This window comes from Mangifera indica, chromosome 2, assembly GCF_011075055.1.
Source record: "Mangifera indica cultivar Alphonso chromosome 2, CATAS_Mindica_2.1, whole genome shotgun sequence".
Classification (NCBI taxonomy): Eukaryota; Viridiplantae; Streptophyta; class Magnoliopsida; order Sapindales; family Anacardiaceae; genus Mangifera; species Mangifera indica.
In genome coordinates, this window is record NC_058138.1 from 18,862,314 (window position 1) to 18,881,666 (window position 19,353).

Below are 19,353 nucleotides of genomic sequence, written 5' to 3' on the forward strand. Positions count from 1 at the left end.
CATTAGTCAAACATGGCTTGCTTAATATGATGATGATGATTAAATTAAATTTTATGAATATTTATGAGTGGAAGCAGAAGAATAGTTTGACTTTAATTCTTATAATAAAACTATATTTACAAAAAATATATATATATATATATATATATATATATACAATTTTATGCGTATAAACTATAATAGTAATTTATAATTATTTATTTTTTCTCTTACTTCAAAATCATTTAAACTAATATTATTATATAAATAAATTTGTATAATTTATTTATATATATAATATTTATTTAATTCCGAGTAAATAGCCTTAATAGTTGGAGCAGTTCCAATAAGAATTAAATGTCAATTATTTGAACTGATAATTATGATGGAAGTTCCCACTTTATAAATAATGGTGGAATTCCTACTCAGAGAAAGAGATAACCTCTAATATATCCACTTAATTCATCCATTCCATATATCCTCCACTATCTGTTCATCTTTCTGCGAAGTGTCATTGCCTTTGATTATGCCCATTTTTATTTTAATTATTTATTTTTCCCACTAACACAGCATCTACGTAATTCTAACTCTTTGAGTTGAGATCATCATGTCTTGTCCCCACCCGTAGAAACATCTCCCCTCTTGCCTTTTAAGTTTTATCGATTAACGTTTTTGTTAAGAGTACGTTAATTATCACTAGCCTTTCATTCTTCAGCTACTTACGACTAATCTTATTTAAGTTTTAAAGGTAATCAACAAGTAATTAACCACATTTGAGTATTAGCTTCAACCTTAATTTTGTAGGTATATGTCCTCATCACTCTTGTTAAATTCTACAAACATGGCTGAACAAATTCCAGACAAATCAAACCGACTGAACATTATTATTCCACACACCACTTACATTTGCCTTTTTTCTCGAAAGAGATTGTTCAAAACGTCATCCTAAGCTAGCATTTTCCTATAGGCCAAATTAGCACGATTATCCTTTGTTATTATTAGTTGCGCAAAAGGGAAAAAAAAAATTCTTTCTATCAATAATTTATATTTTACATATGATAAATTTATATTTATATATATACACACACTTATAATCATTTGTTTATTTATAAATGTTTTATCTTAAAGATATATACGTTATTTTGCCCTTATCAAACATATGATCTTACTATTGATGCTTCTATGAAACTTAACTTGAAGCTTCATAAGAATGATGGGTAGCTTCTTTCTAATGAATAATATTATGTGCATACATTTTTTACATACAATTTAAATATATAAATAATGTGTTATCATATAATTAAGTATCATTTTATTTTTAATTAAAAATCATCAAATCATATAATATGAATAAAAAAATATATATGCATGGTTTTATTTTTCTTGAATCCCACTCGTTAGGATTAGTTGGTGCTCTTGTGTATATTACAATCACTCGACAACATTGCTCATGCTATTAATATTTTGAGCCAATTTGTAAGCAATCCTACTTTAGTTCACTATGCAGCCCTTCTTCGAGTTCTTTGTTACCTTCGTGGCTTTATATGATGGCCACTTCTCTTATCGTCTAATTTTGCTGCTGAGCTCAATGGTTACACTGATGTGAGATGTGCTGATGAAATTGATAGTCGACATTCTACTTTTGGTTCTGTATTTTTTTGAGAACATCTCTTGTTTCTTGGCATAGTATGAAGCAACATGCTGTATCTCAATCTAGTAATGAAGTTGAATATTGTGCAATGACAAATATAATAAAATTATCAACAATTATGTATTTCATGAACGCGCTAAACTTATTGAGGTCAATTGCCATTTTTGTGTGTGACTAATATCTAGCTGAAGTAATTAGTATGTCCTATATTGCTTATTAATTAGCACTAGCTTGCAGATTTTGTAACTAAAGCTCAATCAGTTTACATTTATATAGCTTTACCTTGAATAAGTTCTTCTCCAACATATGTTAAAGAGCACCCTTTTATGATTGCTCATTCATTTTTAGGGCGATACCCTTCATTGAGAATATTCATGTCCATGCTTTCGCTAAAATTTTCACAAAAACTTTGGCTTTTTTACACCGCCATATTCAAAAGTACTTCTGGAAATCGTGCCTATGTTACTTTCTTGAGCTGTTTAGGTTATCTTTCACAATGTTATTAAAACTCAACAATTCAAATCTGTTAAAGCTCTCGATTACTAATGATTCTATGAATAATCTATTAGTTAAATCTACTTCTAGTACATCTTTAATCTAGTTCAACTTGTCAATCAGTATGGACTACTCGATTATTAAAATTAAAATCAATTATGCATGGACAAAGCAGTCAAAGGCATATATGCAGGTCTGCTCTCCAAGAATTTAGGTGCCATGTTAATTAGAATTAGTCAGCAGATTCTTCATTCTTCCTTTACTTAAGTATCACGTAACCAATAATCAATTGATTATCAATTTAATTATTTGTTCAATTGACAAAGCAAAATAAAAATGTATGAATATTGACTATGTTATTTATATTGTTCATTTTAAAGTTTTCGATGTGACTTTACAGCTCTTTTGTTCATCAAAATGTTCCCTCCTCCTTATCTCAGTGGCCGGCAAGTTATTAATTTCATCATCAACTCATCAAAAACTTTACTTTTTCTTTAAATCTTTTTTTCTCTTTAACGTGAAAATATAAATCCAAGTTCTGTAATAACATTGAATTTTAAGTTTGTATATAGAAGAGAAGAGTCAACAATTGCTAAAAGAACCGTGACGGTCTAGTGTTTTTCAACTTTTGACAAACAAAACTAGTTTTTATCTGCAATAAAAGTGACCACCGACTTCTAATTTGTCCGACCATAGAGTTCTGCATTAATACGTGTGACGATATTTTGTCAAGCCTCCTCACTTTGTTCCTTTTCAACATCAAAACAAAGAAAAGCTTAAATAATTTATAATAAGGTCAAATAATGTCAGAGGGTAGATCATCATCATCTTGATAAATGCCATGCAAAACCACAGATTTGCTACATTATTTCTGGCTAAATGTACCATAATGAAAGCTCATTCACCAGCCAAACTACTACCACAACTTGATAATATCTCTTTGTAAAATCGTTATCAGTACAGATTTTCTGTATCATCTGCACGCTAGCCTCTTTCGAAAAGAGAGAACTAGGATGATTAATGCTTGTAATTATCGTAATTTTACTGTCTTGAAATGTTTCCATAGAGAAAATTGCAGTTCTCAGATACCAAAAAAAGAAGAAAAGAAAAAAAAAAACCTTGATCGCGAAATTACTTAATGTATGATACTATAATTTTTAATAACAAAGTCAGCTAATTTAATCTCTGTTATTCGTGATCTGATTCAAAACTAACATAATTTAATGTAGAATACCAAAGCCCTCTAAGACATTTTAAAATTCGATTTTAGAAAATCATATGAGAAAATTTTGGCACATATATTAAAATCCTATTTATCTTATTTTGACCAATTCAATGGCGGTTTCACGTTTCTTATCGAAAAAAGAAAGATAAAGATAAAAGCTAAAGGGAAAAACAAAAGAAAACCATGGAGGGTTAACAAATTCAATGTCTAAGACTTTTGGATCGCCGCTTTAGATTGGATTAACATGTGAATGAAAGGAAATTAATTACATGTAATATTGTCTTAAATAATGTTCATGTGAAGTAACTGTATGGTTACAATATCAAATCAAAGATAGTCCAAAATGTTGACCAAGAATTACTATTCCTATGATTCATGCGTTTTCTTTCTTGATCATTTAAAAATAAAAAGTGCCCACTGATTTCTAATTGCATGACTCGCGTTGCTTTGAATATACATTCCCTTATTAATTCATCGGATAAGCAAAATCAAGGAGAGATATATTAGCCGATCATTTAGGAGTTGAAGATATAAAAAAAAAGACCTTGGACATGACATAATAATTAGTACTTGTGCTCCCTTGAACCATGAAAGATTTGTCTCCTGTTTCCTCGGTCTAACCCAGCAAAAATCATGTAATACAGTAGCCCATCTTGACTCAACTGTCTTTACTTGCATGCATGCATCATATTTGTTCTATCTGTCATCATTGTCAATACACCAAAAAAACAAAGCCTTCACGAATAATGCTGACATGAACGCCTACAATTTATATATCTACCCAATCTGCTTTATACATTGTTTTTGGCTTATTGGCTACTTTTTTTTTTTTAATTATTATTAATTTTATGACTTGAATTCTTAAGAATTGGAATGTCTTCCACTTGTGTGTTGGTTTTCGTTAAGGAATAAAAGGAATCTACATATATGTGCGCATTGGAATGTGAGAAAGAAATCTAACATAAGAAAATATTATGAAAGAGTTAAAGATATATGCATGTCAACAAGAAGAGCGACTTAAACAAATGGGTTCAGGTTAGCAATGGGAACAAAGAACTACTAATTTTGAAACACAATTTGAAGTCTCATGATATGTTCAAAGAATATGCTCGAAGAAGTCGTGAGTGAAAAAAGAAATTCAATTGGTTTGAATTTGTGACAAGAGCGATTCACTACTTTTATCGTATTTTACTTCAAAGACTCCCAACTTTAAAAAACATCATTGTTATATTTAATATGAAAGATTTGAAATTAATTGTGATCAAGTTATACATAGGATATTGACATCAGTAACATATCTCATTCAACTCATAATTTTATTATCATAGAAAAAATCTTTCATGTTACTTTCTTCTGTTTTAATTGATTTCAGTAGTTATAATCATCCATTAAATCTCTCATAATTGAATTAACAAAATTATGCTAGAGAATGTTTAATGTTTATAGATGTAGTTTAACTATTGATCGTAAAAGCCTTTTGCTAGAAGTGATAAAAGTAAATTTCCCTTTTAAAACCAATGAAACCAACGTTTTTATTTTTATTTTTCAATTAAAGCACAAAACCTATGGACCACAAATCCGATCATCTAAACCAAAATATATGTTAGTTTGTAGAATGCCCTTGTTTGTAGTCAAAAAGAAATTTATCTTGAATCAGCTGAAAACTTGGAAATTTGTTGAGGTTAATTATTAGTCTATGCCCAAGAAAACTAAGACTAAGAGGCAATTGATTACCATGATTATGCCCTTAAGTGATAACGTTTCATCTTGGACTTTGTTAAATTAATCACATGATAGCATGAGCAAATGTGGGGCTCCGCAGCAAAATGTGAATGAGAGCTTTTCTGCATTCACTTTTGTTTCCTTCCAAAAAAGAAAAAAATGTTGAGACAAAGAAAGAGAGATGGTATATGGGTTAATCCTTGATAGTCGTTGCAGAGTCTAATCAGGGAATAACCTTGGCCATAAGCCATGGCCATCTCCATCTGACCTATCATTTTTCACTAAAGTCAAAGTGCATTTTTCATAAGGAAGCTAGAGAACTTGAGTATGTCTTTGACAATTTGGTGAAAATATTTTTGAATGATTTACCAACTAATATTATTCCAAGTGCAGTCCTACTGAGCATCTAAATGTTTATAAAGCTCACCATGAGTGGATTCCATAAACATTTCTCTAATGCTAATCGCTTCGTTTAAGTTGAGTCAGAATCCCATGAAGCACGCCAAAACTCAGTTGCAAAATTTTTATGGGTTGCCCACTTCAACACAACTTGAATTGGATTCATTCTTTTTCTCCCTTTGTTGCCATTAATTGTTTGTCTAATTCTCTTAATCATGTATTAACCATCTGAATTATGAGAAGATAAAAAAGAGATTAAAATTATGTGGTGTCATTATGAAGGTCGGCAAATTTAAAATTTTGGCATAATTTTGAGGTAAGTACTGGGATTGAAAATCACATGAGCAGCTAAAAGTTGCACACTTTTAAGGTAAGAAAAATTATTGTCTTTTTCTTTTGTGTTTTTATTAAAACTTGTGATTAATTTGTGGAGATTATGATAATCCTTCCTTGATCCGTCAAGAACAGCTTGAAAGTCAAGTTTTTCCGCAAGAAAAATTGAAAAAAGGGATATGTAATTAAGTTTGGATTAAGGACAAAATTTCCTATTTAGAGGAGGGATTAGGTCATCGACTCTGTTTAGTTCTAGTTCTTTAATACTTGCCTCTTTGTTGGGCAACTATTTGTCAATGGTCAATGGCATAATTGAAGATGCTGAGAGATTTGTTCCATTGAATATGGCTTTAATAGCTCAACTCAATTGTCTTATCCAATAGTAATTAATTAATTATATATAACTAAAAAAAACACATAAATGTGCACCACCCAGAAGATACATAAAACCAAGAGAACTTCCTTTAAATGATTGTTCTCTTCTATACTTTTAATTTATTGAAATGCTCAACTTCTGATCATCAACTTTTAAAATTCAGTTAAAAGGGTTGTGTTAGCTGCTCCTTTTGATGTAAAAAAGCTACAATTATTATTATTATTATTATGTTTTAAATTTCAGTCTGGCTTGAAACTAACCAAACCAGGCCAGTAGTCAAAGTGGGTCCTCAACTAATGACTAAGCCCACATCCAACAAATGGCCCTATAAAATGCTCAATCAAGAGGGGAATTGTGGGACTCTGACGAAGCTTTTGGGCCAATTTTTGTGCAAAAAATGTTTCTCTTTTAGAGGTAAATGTATATTTCTTCTCATCAATGTGTCGATGACCCATTTGCATGAGTAATTACAACACACTCAGAAAGAAAACTGGAGAAGAAAAGGGTCATTTTTTACTTTCTTTTTTTTATCTTTTTACATCATGAATCACAGCATAATCATTTTCTCTCTTTCACATGTCAAGTGTTTTTTACAAGAGTAAATAACTATGCAGCAAATATAGGCCTGAGTTCCAAGTTTTAAAGAAATCGCTGCATTCAAAATGTTGCAGCAAAGCAAAAGTAAAGAAATGATCATAATGAAAGACCATTTTCCTATACTTAATCAACGGCAGCAAGTCAAAAATTATGCCCCAAAAGCACTTTAATTTTTTCTAAAGCACTTTTACTAATTCATATGCTGGCAATCTCTAAATGGAAATTTATACATAATTTACAACTACTTATTATATGTATCGTGGGTGGTAAGAACAGCTTTTTTTAAAGTATATTGACTTTATGCATGGCGTTTAATTGTGTTTAAACTTTAAAGAGCACCGTTTTCAGCTAAATTATCATGTTCCTAATCCTCTTTCACCTACAATCTTTTTGGCTGCATCTACTTTTGCAAATTGCATGAAATTCTTACTACTGTTTCCCTTTTTTAATCTTGTTTTCTCTTTATGACTTTGGGTCCCTTCGAAGTTCTATTATAATTTCATTAGGCAGGATAGGATTCAAAGTTCACTTTGGGAGTTGGGCTTGTTGTGGGTGCTTGGTAGGGATATTGCAGGCCCAATAAAAATCCAAAAAGGGCTTTTCTACCTTGTCAAATCCAATCTCCACGGATTTGATAAAATGCTGAATCCTTCAAAAAAATTGAACAGAGGGGTCTTTTACCATGTAACAATCTTTGTAGCTTAATTAAAGAATAACAATGTACAGGCACAGCTTACCCATACCTATAATTAACACTATTCATTCCTCATCTACAGAAAAATCTGGCTCTGCAGGCTTTTGCAATGGACTAACAACCCCGGAATCAGACCTGGAATGCTGATTCATATTGCCCCTTCTAGTACTTGCAGCCAATCTTGCAGCATACATTGATAAGCCTGAAGGAGGCGAGGGATAAGCAGCCTCAGCAGACGGGTTCTCTCTATCCCCCAGTTGAGCTGCTTCCTTTCGTTTTTTAAACCGGCGCCAGGCTGCTTGTATGAAACAGGCGGCCCATGGTCTCCACTGGTGTGAGTAAAACCTGAACTTGTGTCTAAGGTGTTTGCTATGCAGTCTCCGAAATTGTGATGCTACAAACTTCAAGTCATCTGAACCTAAGGCAAATGCCTCAACTTCTGAGATGGATTTCACTGTTCGAGTTGATGAAGGGAGAATGACACTCGGGTGGGGGTCTAATGCCCATGTCAACAATTCCTCACCGCAGAAGTCAACTGGGCCGATGTGGCATGAGTTAAAGAAGCCAGTTCGGCCACCGTTAGTGGAGTGAGAATCAAGGTGACCTCGGATTGTGAATAGCAACTCATTGACAGGGTCACTTTCACGTACATGAAATGTGCCTTCAGTGCATAAAACAGGTTTGAGCCTCTCACATATTGCATCAAGCATCCTTTCATCCATTTGATCAATGGAACCTGTTTAATTTTCATCAATAAATTATGAATCCAGCTTAGATTGTTATAATCCATACATAAATTAGTAATTTGTAGTCGAAATTTGTAACATACTTTTCGAACTAGATCAACACAAAAGTGTTGGAAGACCTTTGAGAAGGGTTTCTTCATCAACTCCTCTAGTGGCTACCCATTTATATTGATCATATTTTCTGATAGGTTGCTTTAACTCTGGAGGTAGCTGTCTGTGATGCATCTAGACCTGGCCACGGGCCAACCGGACCGAAACCTGCCCGTCTCAAACCGGAACCGGCATAAACCGGAACCAAAACCGAAATTTGAAGGTTCGATTTTGGTTTTTCTATTTTTAGACCATCGGAACCGACGGTTAAACCTTCGGTTCAAGGCCTTGTGAACCGATGGTATTAAATTTTTAAAATTTTTTTTTATTTTTTAAAATTTAATAAAACCAAACGATCTCTTGCAAATGCAGGGGACCGTTGGTTCCTGCAAAATGCAGGGGACAGCCCCTGCATTTTTAGTTTTTGCGGGGGACGTCCCCTGCATAATTGTACAATTTCATTTCCCCACCTTTTTTTTTTTTCATTTTTTCAAAATTTTTTCTATAAATATTCTCTCGTTCTCCCAACTCTCTCACCCAATCTTTTAAACTCTCTAATTTATTCTCATTTCTTATTCTCTCAATTCTCAATACTCTCTTAATCTTTCAAACTCTTTTTCTAAAATTCAATTTTTTCTCAAAAAAATGCGTAGAAAACTTAATTGAAAAATTAAGTCAAAGTTTTTTTTTTTAATTTTTAATTATTATAATTAATAATTTAAAAAATAAATCAGAGTCGTGTATTAGAATTGACGGTTCAATATCGGTTTCAAACCGGGGTCATGAACCGAAATCGTTGGTTCCGAACCGGTTACAAACCGTCCTATAACGGTTCCGGTTTAGGGTTCTTATTTTTTTGAACTGTGAACCGGCGGTTTCAAACATAAACCGTGGCCAAGACTAGATGCATCCATTGTTCTGTATCAGTTCTCTTGATTCTCCACTCTTCTAGTCTGACTGTTGTAGACTGGAGGTAAGTCTGCATATTCCCAATAAGCAATCCAAAGAGAACAAGCCCAAGGATCGCGATGATGATTGCGAAAATAATTTCTCTGACGTAAGTTCCTGTGGCAAGATTTGTTCCTAAAGAACTGCATATATTTACATATTGGTTCACAGCAGAAAATTAGAATGTCAAATAGATTTTCAACAGACAAATCATTAGCTGTGCAATAAAACTGAATTACCTCAGGTTTTTCAAGCCCCACCAGAGCCAGTAAAAGTACTTGCTAACGAATGGTGCTGTTGTGACATCAAATGTGACTGCATCATCATATATACCAAACTGATAGGAACCAGTGTTTGGATCACAAAGGTTGGTGATATTGCTTGACTTGAACCAGGAATCTCTGCCGGCGTCTTCAACCCTGAGGCAATCGAAATATTTATGTTGACATGATGGCTTCTCATCATTGCAGGCGCTTCTCCAGCATGCTTCTTGTCGTTCAACTGAGAGCAGGTACCAACAAGATCGTAAAAACTTTTTGATAGAAGAGAAATAACCAGGATTAAAGTAAGTTTTCAGCTTATACAAGAAAATACAAGTTGATTATGAAAATCACAGTGCAAATTTATTAACATTTAGCACTTTGTCCTGAATGTATAATACTTCACTGTTTAATCCTTAATAGCAACTAATGGCATGTTCAATTCTATACAACTAAGAGAATTACTTTATATGTATGTGTGAGTGTGTATAGAAGAGAATTCTTTTACTTACATGGCTTGCCAACATGTAGAGAATAAGATTATAAGCAGCTCCTGCCCAAGCTGTTTCTGTCACAAATCCAGTGGCCTTAACAGTTTGTTGTGGAAGTGGTAATATAAGAAACAGCCTTGGAAGGTACTGAAAAAAGATAATGAACCGAAGGACTTCTTTTGTGTTTCTCATTATTGAGCCCCTAAGATTGGGGATAACAATCCAAATCAACACCTGAAACATACAAAATGTTAAGCTAGAAACGTGATCATACATACAGTAAAGACATCAAATTAAGCTCTTTGTGGTAAACCTGAGGAAGTGGCAGGGCTGCAATGAAGTCAATCCAGAAGGCCTTTTTGAGGTACCATAAAGCGATTTTCGATAAATCAATAACAAGCTCACCTCTCCCAAATACTCGAGAAGGCGGCGCAACGTAAGCTGTACGAAATCTAATGCATATCTGAATAATGTAGAAGGCATCAGATAGTGATCTGATAATGGTGAGAAACACTTCAAGGGGTACTCCAATTTCTAGACACACATCTTTTCTTACTATTGGCAAGTAAAAAAACAGAGGATCTACAAACAAAGAAACTATGCTTGCTATTAAAAAGATCTTATTCCATCTTCGAATTGTTGGTCCTCTAGGATCCAATATCCTTCTATTCACTCTCTCAAAATCCTCTGAGAATACTCTTGATGGCACTCTAGTTTTCAAGAATTTTCCTGCCTTCTCCGCCTTTTTGGTGCTACTCTTGGGTATTTGTGTTCCATCAATCTTGTACTTGAGCTTGATCACACTATCTCCATTGATTGCAAGGAATTTCGCAAATTCAAGATCGTTCTGAAATCTGAAAGCTCTAATCTTTAAGCAACTAATGAAAGTTCTAAACAAATGGCATAACAAGAACTGAAGACTGATGAAGTGACCAACCTTACAGATCTTGAATTACCGCAACCCATGATTGTTTTTATTGAAAGAATCGCCGTCGCTTCAGTTAGAGGATTTTATATGTGGTACAAAAAGGGGTTAGCTTTCTTTAAATTGAACTGAAAATATAATGTTTAGTGATATATATTGGACCACAATCACAAATCCTGGAGCTACAAAAATCCAGCAATGGCTTCTTTAATTAGAAATCATGTGAACATAAAAAAAGATAGCTCAACTTGATTTATATTAAAGCCTAATTGTTATCCCAAATTTCAGGATGGAGGAGCAGGCCAAACATGTCACTACTTTCTTTAATATGCTACTTTAAACCTGCATCAAGGGTGGTTTGTTCATGCAAGTTTATAGAGCACTACTTGATTTTTTTCATTAAAAAAAGTCATGTATGAAACATATTAAGACGATATATATAATTTTATCGTTATCACATTATGTATTTCGACAAAATAAAACTGACCCAGAATCTCAAATTGTGTTATATATCTTTCCTTATAACCCAAGACTGACAAATGCAACGCTCAGAGTAACAGAGGACTTACAATTGGTTCCACAATGTTAGTGGTCTATTTTACATATTCAAAATGAGAGTTACAGGGGACTAACACTTGCTTCCACAATGCAATCAGAATCACTTTTCTGAGTTGCCGATTTTCAGTTTAAACCAAATTCAGAGAAACAACAATGAATGAAATCTAATCATAAAAAAAGGTTAGGTTTATGGAAAGAATGAGAACTTGGACTTCTGTTTGAATATGATGAAATTCCAGTAATACTTCGTTGAAAATGATGAGCTTAGAAGCTCAGAATTTTGAGAAAGCCAACATAACATATTTTTAAAATAAATATATTAATTATTGAAAATTGGGAGAAAGTTGCAATGAAAAACAGTGAAGGTTTGTATGATGTTAAGATATAAACAAAAGAGATAAACACACACATTAGGACAGACAAGCAAATAAGATTGTCCGGAGAAACAGCAAAGCCAGCCAGTGATGATCCAACTCAATTTTATTATGATATAAGCACAGTTTTGTTTTATTCAAACAGGGCTGCTGAGAAATTCAAGCTTCAGCATTTTCTTTTACTTTCAAAATTAAAGTTATCAGCTTTCTCACTCAATGTATGTTTATTGTTCAAAGGCAATAAAATAATAAGTAATTGCAAAAATATTTCCATTTAAGAAAATCAAACCTATTTTTTAAACAGAAAAAATAAACATTTTGTTATAATATAAGGTGGATTTCCCACCTGCTAAGATTAGATTTCCCACCCCTGAAGGAAGAAAATGGGCGGTGGAAAAGCCTGCAATTGGGCAGCAATATTTATTACCTGGCGGCAAAATCTTTCATTGGCTGATGGGGTATTAGAAATGAAAGTGACCTCAACGATGTACATTGTTGCACTGTAGTTTCCTGTCCGTAGAATGTCTTTTTGGCCTTGAGAGGCGACCACTTGTGCTTTAATTAGCTGGTAGACATCCTTCAATTAAAAAACGTGCTCCACCAATTGACATCCTTTTCATATAATCTGTCACGACAGAAAACAATAATTTTATGCCTTTTAGTGTCAATCGTGACCTTTTCTCTAGGGGCGTTAGATTCGGAGTAACATATGATAACTTTGACAATGTATCATTTATTATTAATTTTATTTTATTTGATATATTACATCATAAAATATATTAATAATTTTTTATTATTAAAATGATATATTACATAATATAAAAGATAATTATTATCACATCCACTCTGAGATGTGTTTGATTTGAATAATTTTAAATTATCAAAAATAAAAAATTGATATAAAAATGAATTATTTAAAAAAATTATTAGATATATATTATTACTGTGTTTAATAAAATTGGATAAATATATATAATTTGTTTGTTTGGTCATTGTTTTAATTAAATACTCTTAAAAAATTAGGTCAAAAAACTTATTCCCACTTAAAGTTTGATAAAATCTCAAATTTTTATTTGTTAATTTTTAAAAACTTAAATATCTACTATTCTATTAAAATTCATTATAAGAGATAGGAGTAAAAATGTAATTTAGTTAAAAATATTTTTTTAAAAACTAAAAATTTATCATAAATTTCTCCCTCATTTTTCTCTTAGTTTAAAAATTTAACAATTTTTTTCATTCAAAATTTAAAAAATAATCATTTTCTCTTAGAGTTTATTTTCGTCACCACTTTCTAATGAATTTCATTGTCTCCAGCAGCATTTTCTTTCCCTTCCAGCTTTTCTATCTTTCCTAATCTCTCTCTCTCTCTCCTTGATTGACTTTATTGTTAACGAAGATGACGTCGTTTTTGTTTAAAACAAAATCAAATTGACACCAAAACTTTATTAAAAGTTTTTTTAACCATGTTTATGTAATCTTAAGATTAATAATTATAAGAAAAAACATTTTTAAAAGTTACATTGCTAGTTTACAAGCGAGGTGTGAACCTACAAATCATACCCACGATGTTGTGATTAAGCTGAAATTATGCTTGGAATAGTGTGATTCGGCATCGTGTGACTCTGTCCTAATAGCAACCTGAGCCAACCTGTAGTTGCCAAGATCAAACATTATCAACCTGAGGCACTTCCTCACCATGGCTACTTACCACTGATTTTGGTGGTATCGATTGGGATTCAATTGAACTACCTTCAAACCTTGCTCAACGCCAGGTTCAGCTCCATCATCTGCTTTATTTTCAAGTTGTATTTCCTTCCTTGACCTACAAATACACATCGGTTGTAATAGCTCCTAATTTTCCTTCCCATTTGTTATCAATTCTGAGCTTCTTGATTTTCCTTCCCATCTGATTTTCAATCATTTTCTTCTAATTTTTGGCCTTTTAATAGTTTCGTCTTTGGACTTTAGAAAGCAAACTCAAACCTTTCTAGAAAATTCATCTACAATGCTTAAGCCACCAAGAGACAAACTCCTTGAAGGTCTCCACTGGTTCAAGTGAATGTAATCGAAAGGGAAATTTGAATGTAATCATATAAATTATGCTGGCTTGGACCCAGAATTTGGCATGGTTGCATACTTCATTATATATTGAGCAGCAGAACCATTGCCTTGATTCATTTATCACTTTACATTTTTAACAAACTTGGCCTTTCTCTCATTCATCCATCTTAAATGTTTTGCAGCAATGGCTTGCAAAGGCTTGACAATTTTTTATAATTAAGAATATAAGCTTGCAATTTATGAAAGGCCAAACCACTATTTCCCACCCAAGGTTTGATGTTTTCTCAAATATCTCTCCTTTAACTATGGAAACACCAAACATTCACCCATGAGCAGTTAAAATTAACGGTAGTAAGGGTAAAATCGTAATTTTCTCTATAAATTAAAAAATAAATTAAAATATAATTTATTTTTGTCCCCCTAAACTTTAAAAACTAAAATTTTCCCCCAGCCTAAGTTTTAAAAAATGGTAGTTTCACCCTAGGGTTTCGTTTTGAAATCTTCGGCTCCATTGCCGACGGCCTCTCCCTCTCGAAACATCCTCTCCTTTCGGCGATCTCTTTTCTCCTATTTGGAGGCCCGAAGAACTTCGTCAAGACGAAGAAGACTTCGTCTTCGTCTGGGATTCGTCTTCCCCGACGAAGTTCTTCGTCTCCCAAGGCGTCTCCGACGTCGATCAGACCTCCAAATGGGAGGAAAGAGATCACCGGAAGGAGAGGATGCTTCGGGAGGAAGAGGCCGTCAACAATGGAGGTGAAGATGTCGCCGAAGATTTCAAAACGAAACCCTACGGTGAAACTGCCATTTTTTAAAATTTAGGCTGAAGGAAAACTTTAGTTTTTAAAGTTTAGGGGGGCAAAAAGAGATAAAATTTTCAGGCGTTAAGATTCTGTTAAATTTAACCGGTCATGGATGGGTATTTGGTGTTTCCATAATTAAAGGAGAGATATTTGATAAAACATCAAACCTTGGGTGGGAAATAGTCGTTTGGCCTTTATGAAAGTTGATATTTCTTCTACTATATTGCTCAATAGCATCATAATATGCGGGTAACAAAAACTTACATTAATTTCCATAATATATTGCCTAACTTATTGTTTCCCCATTCTTAGCTACAACATGCATCACTTCGAAAAAATTGAACAAAGACGTCTTTACTATGTAACAACATTTCCACACTATCAAGTTAATAATTAAAGGAAGATATTTGTAGTTTAATTAAAGAATAACAATGTACAGACACAGCTTACCCATACCTATAATTAACACCACTCATTCCTCATCTACAGAAAAATCTGGCTCTGCAGGCTTTTGCAATGGACTAACAACCCCAGAATCAGACCCAGAATGCGTTTTCATATTGCCCCTTCTAGTACTTCCTGCCAATCTTGCAGCATGCATTGATAAACCTGAAGGAGGAGGGGGACATGCAGCCTCAACAGAAAGGTTCTCTTTATCCTTCAGTTGAGCTGCATCCTTTCGTTTTTTAAACCGGCGCCAGGCTGCTTGTATGAAACAGGCAGCCCATGCTCTCCACTGGTGTGAGTAGAATCTGAACTTGTGTCGAAGCTGTTTGCTATGTAGTCTCCGAAATTGTGATGCCACAAATGTCAAGTCATCTGAACTTAAAGCAAATGCCTCAACTTCCGAAATAGATTTGACTGTTCTTGTTGATGAAGGGAGAATGACACTCGGGCGGGGGTCTAATGCCCATGTCAACAATTCCTCACCGCAGAAGTCACTTGGGCCGATGCGGCATGAGTTAAAGAAGCCGGTTCGGCCTCCATTAGTGGTGTAAGAATCAAGGTGGCCTCGGATTATAAATAGCATCTCATTGACAGGGTCACCTTCACGTACAAGAAATGTGCCTTCAGTGCATAAGGCAGGTTTAAGCCTCTCACATATTGCATCAAGAATCCTTTCATCCATTTGATCAAACAATGGAACCTGTTTAATGTTCATCAATAAATTATGAATCAAGCTAAGAGTGCTATAAACCATATATAAATTAATAATTTATAGTCAAATTTTGTGATATACTTGTCGGACTAAATCAAGACAGAGATGACGTTTAATGTCTCTCCTGAGATCCATTGGAAGACTTTTAAGAAGGGCTTCTTCATCAACTCCTCTAGTGGCTACCCATTTATATTGATCATATTTTCTGATAGATTGCTTTAACTCTGCAGGTAGTTGTCTGTGACGCATCCATTGTTCTGTATCAGTTCTCCTGATTCTCCACTCTTCTAGTCTCACTGTTGTGGACTGTAGGTAAGTTTGCATATTTCCAATAAGCAATCCAAATAGAACAAGCCCGAGGGTCGCGATGATGATTGAAAAAATGATTTCTCCAACATAAGTGCTTGTGGCCAGAGTTTGCCCTAAAGAGCTGCACACATTGCCATATTGGTTCAAAACAGAAAATTAGAATGTCAAATGGATTTTCAACTAACAGATCATTAGTTGTGCAATATAACTGAATTACCTCAGGTTTCTCAAGCCCCACCAGAGACAATAAAAGTACTTGTTGAAGAATGGTGCTGTTGTGACAGCAAATGTGACTGCATCACCATATATGCCAAACTGATAGGAGCTAGTGTTTGGATCACAAAGGTTGGTGATATTGCTTGAATTGAACCAGGAATTTCTGTCGGCGTCTTCAACCCTGAGGCAATCAAAATATTTATATTGACAAGATGGTTTCTCATGGTTGCAGGTGCTTCTCCAGCATGCTTCTTGTCGTTCAATTGACAGCAGGTACCAACAAGATCCTAAAACCTTTTTCATAAGAAAAGAAATAGGCAGGACTAAAGTCAGTTTTCAGCTTATACAAGCGAAGACAAGTTGACTCTAAAAGGTGCAATGCAAATTTATTAACATGTTTCACTTGTCCTGAATGCATATCCTTAATTGCAACTAACGGCATGCTCATGTGTATAAAACTAATTAGTAATTAAAAATAGATCAACTGATAAGCCGACCTAAGAATTAGTGAAATTCATGAAGAATGAAATTAAAAAGTACAAGTTCAAGTTTGCTTCTTTCAACAGATATCAAAGATCATGTCCAAATCTATGCTAAAAACTCAGAAAAACAGAAAGATTTCAGATCTCATAGCTTGGCAGTATTAATGATACGGAATACAGTTTATATATATGTAAGGCTCCTTTTACTTACATGGCTAGCCAGCATGTAGAGAATAAGATTATAAGCAGCTCCTGCCCAAGCTGTTTCTGTCACAACTCCAGTGGCCTTAACAATCTGTTGTGAAAGTGGTAATATAAGGAACAGCCTTGGAAGATACTGAAAAATGATAATGAACCTTAGGACATTTTTTGTGTTTGTCATTGTTGAGCCCCTAAGATTGGGGATAACAATCCAAATCAACACCTGAAACGTACAAAATGTTAATTAACAGCTAGAAACATGATCATTCATACAGTAAAGACATCAAATTAAGTTCTCTGTGATAAACCTGAGGAAGTGGTAGGGCTGCAATGAAGTCGATCCAGAAGGCCTTTTTGAGGTACCGAAAAGCGATTTTTGAAGAATCAATAACAAGCTCACCCCTCCCAAATACTCGAGAAGGCGGCGCAACATAAGCTGTTCGAAATCTAATGCATATCTGAATAATGTAAAAGACATCAGATAGTGACCTGATAACGGTGAGAATAACTTCGAGGGGTACTCCAATTTCTATACACACATCATTTCTTACTATTGGCAAATAAAAAAACAGAGGATCTACAAACAGAGAAACTATGCTTGCTATTAAAAAGATATTATGCCATCTTCGAATTGTTGGCCCTCTAGGATCCAATATCCTTCTCTTCATTCTCTCAAAATCCTCGGAGAATACTCTTGATAGCACTCTAGTTTTCAAGAATTTTCCTGCCTTCCTGGAGACCTCCTTCTCCCCCTTTTTGATACTGGTCTCGGGTATCTGTCTTCCATCAATCTTGTACTTGAGCTTTATCACACCATCTCCATTGATTGCAGGGCGTTTTGCTAATTCAAGATCGTCCTCAAATCTGAAAGTTAAAATCTTTAAGCAACTAATGAAAGTTCTAAACAAATAGCATAACAAGAACAGAAGACTAATGAAGTGACCAACCTCACAGATCTTGAAATACCGTAACCCATGATTGGTTTTTGAATGAATCGCCGGGGCTTCAGTTAGAGGATTTGATTTGCGGTACAAAAAGGGCTTAGCTTTCTTTATATTGAACCCAAAATAAACTGTTTCAAGATATCAATTGGACCACAACCACAAATCCTGGAGCCACAAACATCCAGCAATGGCTTCTTTAATCAGGAACCATGTGAACAGGAAACAGATAACTCAACTTGAGAAAAAATAAGCCCTAAAGGTTATTTTCATTTTCAGGATGGAGACGCAGGCCAAACATGTGACTAATTCCTTTAACATACTACTTTAAACCTGCATCAGAGGTTTGTTCACGCAAGTTATATGAAATATATTTAGACCATATAATAATTTTATCATTTATTATATTATGTATTTTGACATTATAAAACTGACCCAGGATCTCAAATTTTGTTATATATCTTTCCTTATAATCCAAGACTGACAAATGCAACGCTTAGAGCAACCACACAGAAGTTAAACAAACACTTAACCTGCAACAATCAAACAAATAAAGTAAACTTCCATTATAAGTTTAGGTTCCATAATGCCGGTGCAATCAGAGGACTTACAAACAAAATGAGAGTAACAGAGTACTTACAATTGCTTCTACAGTGCAATCAGAATCTCTTTTCTGGGTTCTAATCCATTTTCAGTTTAAACCAAATTCAGAGAAACAAAAATGAATGAAATCTAATCATAAAAAAGGAAAAAGATTATAAAAAGGTTTGTTTATGGAAAGAATGAGAAAAAGGCTGAGAGTGGAAAGTGTGAAAGCAGGACTTTTGTTTGAATATGATGAAATTCCTCGAGATACTCGCTTGAAAATGATGAGCTTCCAGTTGCATAGTACATATGAAAAACTTTAGACTCTTTCGAAGCCCAGATTTTTTAGAAAGCCGACAGAAAATCTTTTTAAAACAAATACATTAATTACTGATATTCGTTTTTAATTGCGAATTTGGAGAAAATTATAATAAAAAAAGGTAAAGGTTTGAGATAAATAATTAAAACACATCAAGACAAAACAAATAAGGGTGTCCAAAGGAACAGGAGAAGGTGATCGGGTACTGTGCATTATTTGTTAACTATGCGAGGAGGAGTTGACTACGTTAGATACGGATGCCTATGGAATCTTGCCACGTGTGTCTCGTTATGACATGCATGGCTGTTAAAAAAAAAGAAAGTTGAAGGCAATTTTGTTTTATTAAAACAGTATGGTGAGAAATTTAAGCTTCAACATTTTCTATTACGTTCAAAAATAAAATTAACAGCCTTC

At 33.8% G+C, this 19,353-nt stretch overlaps 1 protein-coding gene and 1 pseudogene across 1 annotated transcript; both read right to left on the minus strand.

Annotated features, from left to right (window-relative positions):
- Positions 1 to 7,513: 7,513 nt before the first annotated feature.
- LOC123208646 lies at positions 7,514 to 13,702 on the minus strand (annotated as a pseudogene).
- A 1,363-nt stretch (positions 13,703 to 15,065) lies between these two features.
- LOC123202006 (putative cyclic nucleotide-gated ion channel 15) lies at positions 15,066 to 18,954 on the minus strand. The gene is made up of 8 exons (XM_044617707.1): positions 18,676 to 18,954; positions 18,471 to 18,568; positions 18,042 to 18,368; positions 17,403 to 17,958; positions 17,105 to 17,317; positions 16,413 to 16,705; positions 15,968 to 16,316; positions 15,066 to 15,874 (listed from the first exon to the last, which is right to left on the minus strand). The coding sequence occupies exons 3-8, from the start codon at positions 18,068 to 18,070 to the stop codon at positions 15,200 to 15,202; spliced, it is 2,115 nt and encodes a 704-aa protein (XP_044473642.1). The 5' UTR covers positions 18,071 to 18,368; positions 18,471 to 18,568; positions 18,676 to 18,954; the 3' UTR covers positions 15,066 to 15,199.
- Positions 18,955 to 19,353: the final 399 nt, after the last annotated feature.